Source organism: Homalodisca vitripennis, chromosome 2 (genome assembly GCF_021130785.1).
Source record: "Homalodisca vitripennis isolate AUS2020 chromosome 2, UT_GWSS_2.1, whole genome shotgun sequence".
Classification (NCBI taxonomy): Eukaryota; Metazoa; Arthropoda; class Insecta; order Hemiptera; family Cicadellidae; genus Homalodisca; species Homalodisca vitripennis.
In genome coordinates, this window is record NC_060208.1 from 82,525,511 (window position 1) to 82,535,730 (window position 10,220).

The following is a 10,220-nucleotide window of genomic DNA, read 5'->3' on the forward strand; positions in this document are numbered from 1 at the left end:
TACTATTTAACTTTTCTAGTAACGACTTTTTGAGTGATTTTGGATTTTCATTGGAAGCTCGTGTGAAGCTCATTCTATGATTACATAATAACAGTTAGGCTGTAACAATTCAGATGTTTGACTTTGAAAAATTATTGAATAGGTTTGTTACAATTAAATTTGAAAGAGGTGGGAGTTGTAGCTATGGTGGGAAGAGGTGATTCAATGTGAATGTTGAGTTTAGCGTTAGTTTAGTTGTGAACTCGGTTGCTCCGCCATGCACTGGGATCGTTTCAAAAACATCGTAGTGCTCTCAGTTGTGCACCTGAGGAGTTGTACTCAGAATTGCACGTAAGGATAATAATACCTCTTCATGTAGATTGCACTATATTTGGTATTATAGGTGTCTGTGGTGTCAAAAGATGCAGAGTTCATTTTGAGCTTCTTACTCGCTGACTTTTTTTTATATCTTCCGACAAATAGCACACTACAGATTTCAGGAGTCAAGTCATGACAGCATCAGATTTCAGTCACTGCGCTAAGAGAAAGGCATGACTCAACATTTACATTCTTGTCTGTTTTACATATATTTTCATTTTTTTCAATCCTCTTACAAAAGGGACATGAATTTCAGTTATTCTCCAGTTATTTCATCCCTTTTCACACGCTTTCAAATATTTTCTGCTTTTGCAAAGTAAATCGTGAGAAATTTATTTGAAAATCATTGCTTTTGAAGTAAATAATTGATTAGAGAACCTAGAAGATTTTAATCCTCCAAACCAATTAGATAATACAGTCTCAATTTCGTTACGATCATAATACCATTTTTGGCTGGGAAGAATATCGTAAAGTTTTTCCAATTTAACATTTCATTATTTAGATTATGTTACAATACAATAATGCAGGTGAAAGTTTTATCTCATATGTAATGAAATGCACTTGGCCAGTGTTTGACAATGAATGTGTATATAAAAAATAACTCACATACGTTATATACAGAGTGAGTTTTATGTCCTGGCACACCTGGATATAATTTAAACGGCCCGAGATATCTATGTGAAACCTTGACCCTACCTATTATAACATATTTTTTTTAATTTTTCAAGTTGTTGAAAATTTTGCCCCCCTTTTCTAAAGGGGGGTAAAGGGGGGCAACTAAACATTGTCAAATACAAATCCCTATCATGTGAGGGAATAAAAAAAGAAATCCAATAATGCAAACTAGAGGTCTCTACGTTTATTTTAACAGATTTTATGACAAATTTACAATAATAAAATCAGTAACTGTCTTGTCCTGTTTATCGTAACATGAGTCAACACTAACGCAAATTCTAAAAACAGTTACCTGTTTTAATGTAGCAGGTGTTCAAACTGTTCACCTTCGGCTGTTTGACAGTGCGCTAGACGTGTGTAAAAACTTTCTTCAACAGCACACAATCAACATCTTGAATCTTCATAAAAAACTAAAGTTGTCTTCATGTTTTTCAACACATGTTTGTAGAAATTAAAATTATTGATTTATTAAATTGAATTCCGATGTATACTATAAAACAAAACATGATAAGGAAGATGTGAACATTGTCCTTCATCATCAATAAGCAATATTTATACATAACAGATGTAGCTGTTTTTATTTTATCGTTTAGTATTAAAATCTTCTATCATCACTTAATTTTTAGCGTATGGATACTCTGGGTGAACCATCATTTGGCTGAGAACAAATCGTCTTCCTGCTTCTCCCTTCTCCAGACCTCTCAGCTGCTGCATATCAGCATTCGACAGCTCAAAGCCAAACACCTACAAAAAAAAAAGAATAAATGTGTGTTAGAAAATAAAAAAAAACTATAGATAATGAAATAGTTTGAAATCATGTTGATAAAAAAGCATGGATTGGTACCGGAATCGCTGAGAAAATATTTCATCATTGTATTTTTAAAACTATGTGAAATAATTGTTTTGAAATCAGTGGAATGAATACTTAATGATATAATAGGAGGAATAGTAATAATTATAGAGGCAATATAAATATGTTCTACGATAGCTAGAGACAATTGAGAGTAACTTAAAACACATTGCTAGAGATCGATTACAATCGAAACTGTTTGTCTTGTTCAAATTCCACAACTAAAAGCGCAGTATCATAAAAATAACTCCCATGAAAATGCAGTCCACAACTAAACCTAAACATTAACGTCGCTCTGTATCTGTCAGATGTGTAACTAACCTCAATGTTCTCCTTGACATGATCAGGGTTTACACTCTTCGGAATGACAGCGATTCCCAGTTGTAGGAGGTAGCGGATCAGCACCTGCGCCGGAGACTTATTGTAGTTGCCGCCTATCTTCTTCAACAGTGGGTCATTTATTACAGGAGTCTCGGATCTAAAAAATTACAAATTATAATAATTCTCGGTAAGTTTCATATTTGAAATATCTTGAACATAATTAAAAGTCTATAATATGCAATTAATATATGTATTTTCACTAGCGAGACTATAATAACCGTAACACTAACTCGCAGTAGTATTTAATTACTGTATGTATATAAATAAATATTACAGACACCATAATTATTCGGGCATGTTTTACACTAGCCATAAACTCTTATGTTGTGGTCGTTTTCTTAGTAAAAAGTATTTTACAAAACTTCATAGCCTACTGTGATACTATTCTGATTTTAAAAGTTACTATCCATATCCATGGAAAGTATATGGATATTATACCTTAGGATGGACTTATTGTATGGGTTATAGTACATTTTGGAACATACATTGTCGACGTGTTCCTTTAAATTAAATCGTTTATAAATATAAATGTCTAAAAGTTTAGTGGTATTTAATAGTTCAATCACGGCTCAATATGTTATGCTATTAGTCTCAAAAGAAACGGAAACTAAACTGTTTAGGAAAAAACACAGATTGTGCTCTTGAGAGCAAGTCAATAAATGAGTTCTACATCAAATCACTAAATTGTAATAAAAATCTCATTATAGAGATCTATCATTTGCATATTGAATAATAGGTACGTTTGTTCAGGATGCATTGCAATTATATAGATACATAAGAAAAGAAACCATTCACCCCCAATATCTTGTGTTGAATTTTCGTCTTACAAAACCTTGTTATTTTCATAAGTATTTCTAAAATACAAATGTCTTTTGTTTCACTATAAATCAAGATGAAATTGAAAGAAGTTAGATTAAAATATGCAATACTTTACATAAATATGCTAAGTTAGAATCTGAAACAGTTGTTATATAATTTTGAAAGACATAAGCAAATGCGAGGATTACCCATCGAATGCTCCCTTGGCCAGGCCTGGAGAGCCAAGAGTGGCGTATGATGTAAGAGTCATGTCAAGCTTTTTGCAAAGTTGCTGTTCTTCGTTGCAGTGTAGATAAGCATGCAGCTCTATCTGCAAGTTAGACGGCTTGATGCGGGCGATCTGGTAGATCCTCTCAACCTGCTTGACGTTCATGTTCGACAGCCCGATGTATTTCGTCAGTCCCTGATCTACCAGTTTCTCCATCTCCTGCAAATGTTAGAAATAATTAGATTTGACATAAATAATTTTTTAGAGGATTTTTGATGTATGTAAAATGTTTTTCTTGAACCTGTAAACCTAGATATATTCATGTTTGACAGGCTGATATATTTCGTTTGTCTACCGTAAACTAGTAGTAACGAATTTCCGTCTTCTACGAATTATGAAATCACGAATGTTTAAATATTCAGGTAAGATGGTATGATATATGCAAGTTTTCAATTCACTTGACGATTATGTTAAAACTTCTATTATATATATTTCAAGTATATGTATAATTTATTTTTTACATTTCCCCCCCAAAAACACCAGTTTAGATTTAAATAAATTAATGTATATCATAATACAGAGTTCCATAAAAATAGTAAATTAATTTAAATAATATAATCTATGCTTATCCATTCAACCACACCAAAAAACAGTTTTTTTAACTCGCATTTTGTTTTAGCACAGAAGAAAAAATTTCATGATTTTAACACACAGTATGTGCTTATACTAAGCCAACTATGTCCGTAGAGTCCTTAATATTGTAAGCATCTGGAGATCAGGTGTGCGTGTAAGGATCTCCAAAACTCAAGATCCAAAAAGTTCAAAGTACAGAAGAAATAAAACCAGAGTATGAAATTTTGTATGTTATCAATCTAACTGTTGACTTTTCACGTTTATTATACCTAGCTAAAAGAGTACAAACTCAGTATTTCATGAATGCTCAAGAATTAGGTAATTTGATGGCTGAGATATTCACATATCACATATACAAATAGCTAAGTTGGGCACAGAGAACCCAAAAATTTTAAGTGCATAGGTCTGATAACTTTGAAGGAATTCAAAGGTTCGTTGTAATTTATGTTGTCTGCAAATGAAATGATAAAATTTATACAGATTCACTTAAACAGACGTAAAGTTAAGTACGCAAAACTTGTTTAACTAGGATGTTCGCCACTATATCGCCAAAGTGGAACTGCTTATTTAACTTTAAAAATTAAAGTTTACTTTGGACAAAGGCCATCTTTGGATCTCTGGGTTTCCCGTAGCTTATTCAGACTTTAACCCAGGAATTGATCCAATTTCAGTCCAAAACAGAGAGCAATTTTCGACCAAACAATACGGCTATACGTTTGTTAGATTTTTATATTTTTGTATATCTCCTTCCACCAACAGAAAAATATTATTCGATTGTTACTCACCCTCCAAACAGCTACCAAGTCAGTGCTCATATCCAACACCATGGCTCTGTGGTTAGCAACACCTTAAACAGGGAAACGAAATTAAACCACATCTAATATGAATAATACCCATCATCCACGCCAAAAATAAGTTTATTTAAGCATACGTTATGTTGTAATAAATTATATAAAATTAACAGTACACAATTTGAAAGGGAAGACATCAGAAGTAACCGATTATGGTGCAGAAAAGTAAAATGGTTCCATTTTTGGTTCAGAACCAAACTACGATATACGCGTGACTCACAACCAATTGTGGGAATAACTGTGTACATCGATGTTAAACATAACTTGCCACATAATTCGAGCGTAATTACAATTTTCAATAAAATAGAAATTGAAAACGTTGTCATACAATTACCATGAAAAAATAATGGCACGACTTATTCGATATATTTTTACTGCTGTAGCGGAATACGGCGGCTCTATAATACAGATAAAGACAAAATTCTACTTGTAAAAGTAAAAAGTAAAGTCTTATTTATTCAGTCGAAGTTAGGTCAAAGAAGCCCTCTCTAACACTTAACCTGAGGACCAACGGCTTGAAGGTGACTTCCGAACTACCAACGGCCGGGCAGGCGGGCTGCTTGCAAGGACAGTATCGCTCAGCGGTCACCCATCCAAGCAGCAGCCACAAAACCATAGCATTGGGTTGTGGTTACGAAAAAAATCACGTACTAGTGAACCCGTGATTTTAAACTTTGGTTTATTTGATCGTACAATAATCAATTTAGTGATTTTTTTTAAATTTGAAGGATAGTAAGATTAACTATGGAAAAGAAAAGTGCTGGTTATTCTTTTTACGGTGAAATAATACTGAAACCTACAAGCGGATCATGTGAAATTCCGATACAAATCTATTGTAACACGATGCAAAATTTTATGCATATTCTAGCTTGTTCCCTCGTATAACACAGTTTCAACTATATAATTAAATTGTTTCAAACGTGTTTTGAATTGGGAACTGGTTTCGATTAATTTCCTATAAGGTAAAGTTAAGGATTACTGCTCCCATATTTAATGAAATAGCTAGCGAGAGCTAAATTGAATAAAGTAAATATTCTTTAGTTTTTTTATAAAAAGACCATACAGAGACTGAGATTGGACCAATATAATAGTTTTTAATGAAATCGAACTTTATAATAGTTTTCAAACTGCGCTATAAACATTGTAACAGAATTATTGTAGCTGTCATAAACAGAAAGATAGTTAAATATCAATGATACAGACTTTATCTTAATGTTTGCTATTAAAAATCGGTTTGTGGTAAAGACTGGCCTAATTATATTAGTCAAACAAATTTATTTTTTACTTTTGTTACACAAATTTGGAAGTATTGGGTAACGGAACTACAAAAAAGAATTAATTAAAAGACAAAACCTTTATGAATCTTGCTGATAAAAGATTTGTGACACCGCACTTTCTATGAACTAAAAAACAAATTTCTAAAGAGTATTGCTATAGCACTTTGCTAAATGTTATTAGGAAAAGTAGAATTAAAATATCAAAAAATGAAAAGCGTCGGTAATTGTTATTTTTTGATGCAGTCAAATATGCATTTTGAATTATTCTGTGTGTATAATCTATTTCATGCGTCAATAGTGAAATGTAGACTTTTATTATTTAAGAAATAAAGAGACATTAACATCATGTTTTGAAAATCATCAGCGTGTGTGATAATAGTGTATCTTTCATTGACATTATCGCTAGTTCATTGCAGACACATTGTGAAAAACTAACCATTTTTGAATTGCGAAATTTAGTATTATTGCCATGCACATTATAAAGAACCATGTTTTATCCAATTAATTATTAACACAATGGTTAGTGAAATAGAATTTATGATAACATATAATAAAGTTAGATAACAATAACTACAAATAGGTAGATAATAATAAATATACGCAGTACTGACCAGTTTTCACGCTGATCTTGCCTTTTTAGAAGTATCTAAATACGATGTAATAATTTATATATGTACTACTTAAGGTAAGTTATGATTGTATATACCCGAATAACTATACGGGTATATATTAAAATCTCCATAACTTACAATTAAGGCTTCGTGAAAAGTTTAGCATTAAAGCTAAAGATATTCCCGTCGGAGAATATCTTCCTTAGTGATACCTATGCGAAGGAGTAGGCCATTGAGACCTAGAAATGTCCCTGAATAAGAGGAATATATCCTATAAATTACTGTAACTTGATTGAAGTTTAAAAAACTACAACATTAAAAAAACAATTTCGTTCATACGTTATGTTAAAATCAATTTATGCATTCCAGTGACAAGGTCTCAATGGAATGAAGCATGTTTTATTGTGTTTCTTGTGCCTGTGCACATACAATTAAATTGATTAACTAACCTCCAGCGGTCTGCCCAATGTTTGCTCTCTGCACTCCAACGGGATGATGAATCAGGTACAGGTCAACGTAGGTCAACTGCAGGTCCTTCAGCTGCTGATCTATTGCATCTCGGACATCCTCAGGTCTCAGGTAGGTGCCTGGCAACTGTTTTTCACGTATTATTGTTATTAATTCACGATGTGTTACTAGTAGTATTGGTAATAATATAATCTATTGTAGTTTTGAAATATGTATATAAAACATATTCTTATTTAATTCATGTTTATAAATAATGTATTTAAATATGTATTTAAATTCATACACTTACGAAATACACTTATTATAATCAATTAATCACCTTTTACTGACCTCAACTTTAAAATAACCTGAGATGTTTGATGCAGATTCAACGTGAGGCTACAGTTCAAAAGCTTTTAATTGCTCCTAGTTCATATGTTGGGAAAAGATTCAAAGACAAAACCTAAATTGAATCACTGACTTAGTCACTCTCAGTTAGTTGATAGTCCTCTTGAGTCAAGAACAAAATTTCACACTGCCACTTAAATATATTTGATGAGTGCACTCTCGTTGTGAATTGAGATCTCGGTCTATCTCAGTGAAACGTGGTTCCTTCGAAGTGCACACTTAACTAGTGGCGTAAATACCTTTCTTTCTCAATATCTACAGATTACTACTTTAATCTCAGCCTTACCACTGTCGTGGAGCCAGTACTTCTCTGTTCGGTGGTTTGTTACGAATTAAGTATTACTTCTAACACGGTTTCTATCTTTTTGTTAACTCCTAATATGAAGTAATATAGGGTTACTATTAGATCGCGTCTCTAATTTCAAAAAAATTGACTTATTTATCACATGGAACATGAAATTATATTCTTGAAGACCACTACTATAACATACTCTGCAATCTTCTAATAAAACAGAAATTCTTTTTAAACGTTATTATAACTGAAAACAAAACTTAATTATTCATAACAGAAATGTTATATTTTATGACACATCGGTTATAAGTAATAGCAGTCTTGTATTACTGCACAGACATAACATCATATACTATATACGGCCAAATTCCGAGATGATTAGATAAGCTTTTAATAATTGTTTTCACAATTTCATCGTAAATTACTAAAAAGTGTAACTAATACAAGTTGTTATTATTGGAGTTGTTATAATTGTGAAGGAAACAGGATTTTCCAGTTATTTGCCATAGTTCACTGATACAAAAAATCAGTAACACTACGTTTCGAGATCTGCAATCTGATCTCTTCTTCAGGTAAATAACTAACCTACCATATACTTGCAAACTAGGTTAATAGTTTTCTTCGTACGATTCCTTGATTAAAGCTTAAATTACACATTACCGAATTTGAACTTGAATTCGGCGTAAATTGTTTTATCAATATGATTGGAAATATATCAATATTTTGACTGAGTTTCTTATGACATACCTTCGTGATTACGAAGACATCTTCTCTCTTCAGCTTGCCGCTGTCAAACCATTCCTTGAGCACTTGGCCGATAATGTTCTCATTCTTGTAGAGGAGGGCCGACTCAAACACCCGATACCCCAACTCTAGAGCCCTATTCATGGCCTTCACCATGGGTTCGTTGTTCATCTACACATTGCAAACATAACAAATATTAGTTTGCTGTTTGCAGTCAATAGTACATTACAATGTTTGATTTCGAAACAGAGAAAAACTCATGTATTTTTCTGGTAGAATCTGAGAGGATGGTTTATAAACTGGATGGTTGAAATAACTGCAAAAGGATACTTTATTTTTGGGCTTGTTCATGCAAAAATGTGTTACAATTTAATAAAAACATGATTCATATACTAAAGTGATGAAATAAATTAAAGGTGAAGTAATTGTCTAGGTAATATTCTTTTAAACTCGTATTACAAAAGTGCTCGAATTAAGTTAAAAAGTACAGTAAATATATTTACGTAGGCTATGAAAACTGAATTCACTCTCTGTGGGCTGGGACTCCAAATATTAAAGTTATATTTAATGTTAATTTATAAAAAAATGCATAAAAATACGTTACATTGGATATTTTACTCGCAATCGATTATGAATTTACGAGTTTGGAACTCAATATTTACTATCCTCTAAACAATTAACGTTGATATTGTAGTAAATCTAAATTTTCTTTAATATGTTCAGAAATTCTAAATTGTTATCCAAGACAGGAAAATACAAAATCTATTCACAACTTATGGAAGACTAAGTATTTTGTAACCTACTTAATTTGTTACTACTGAAGAAAATAATGGTATACTAGTGAAGAAAATAAAGTTTATGCGTAAAAGTTGCAAGCATATTATGACTTATTATGAAAAATCGCTCATATTCAGGTTGAGATACGTTTGCTATGGAAACATTAATAAAATATTTTATACGGATTTACCCTGATGATACATTTGTAAGCGGCTATTCAAGACAACGTATGAAAACAAGGCTTAAGTCCCAGAAATAAAAAATACAGTACAACTTACTTGAAAAGTGCCCAGACCAAATATTGGCATTTTCATGCCGGTGGTCTTGCAGGTGAGGAGAGTGCTAGGGGTCAACTTGCCGCTCATTGTCAATGGAGAGTTCACTCTTCTGTGGTTCAGATGCCTATCTGTTGTGTTCAGCTTGACTATCAGGTCCCTGTTATATATGTGTCGATATCAGCTTGTACTGATTGTGCTATCACCTGATATTGCACTTACGGTGACAACATTCAGGAAGTCACCTTTGTTTTGAGTATCGATATGAAAGCTTCGATAAAAAAATAATTTGGTAACAATTGAAACAAACCCATTTAAGTAGTTTTATCTATACAGATTTATCAAAAGTTCAAGATTTGTGCTTACTTCTACAACTTAGTAACTATGTAACATCAAATTATGCAATTAACCACTTGTACAGTAATTTTGAATTCAACGTTTTCTCTAGTTTAGTAGGTTCGAGCATGTTATGTTTATGTTTATGTTAACTACAATCAGGGTTTAGGAATGCTCTAACTGGATGCACGTTACACTGCAGAATTCCTTTGCGCGGGTGTTTGGCCGTCGCCACCATCGAAGCTACCGCTTCCATAGAAGTTGGGTTAGGGGGAAAGG

The 10,220-nt window shown here is 32.5% G+C and overlaps 1 protein-coding gene across 1 annotated transcript; it reads right to left on the reverse strand.

The window, feature by feature from the left end:
• Positions 1–1,594: 1,594 nt before the first annotated feature.
• Positions 1,595–9,758, reverse strand: LOC124354276 (1,5-anhydro-D-fructose reductase-like). The gene is made up of 7 exons (XM_046804608.1): positions 9,609–9,758; positions 8,557–8,724; positions 7,112–7,256; positions 4,709–4,770; positions 3,271–3,509; positions 2,204–2,360; positions 1,595–1,776 (listed from the first exon to the last, which is right to left on the reverse strand). Exons 1-7 carry the CDS (start codon positions 9,693–9,695, stop codon positions 1,648–1,650), a joined length of 987 nt encoding a protein of 328 aa, XP_046660564.1. The 5' UTR covers positions 9,696–9,758; the 3' UTR covers positions 1,595–1,647.
• Positions 9,759–10,220: the final 462 nt, after the last annotated feature.

Coding starts and splice junctions, on each gene's coding strand:
- LOC124354276 (XM_046804608.1), bottom strand. CDS start 9,695: ATGAGCGGCAAGTTGACCCCTAGCACTCTCCTCACCTGCAAGACCACC. Junction 4,771..7,111: donor CATTGGGCAGACCGCTGGAG/GTTAGTTAATCA, acceptor TCCCTGTTTAAG/GTGTTGCTAACCACAGAGCC. Junction 2,361..3,270: donor GCCAAGGGAGCATTCGATGG/GTAATCCTCGCA, acceptor GTAATTTTTTAG/ATCCGAGACTCCTGTAATAA.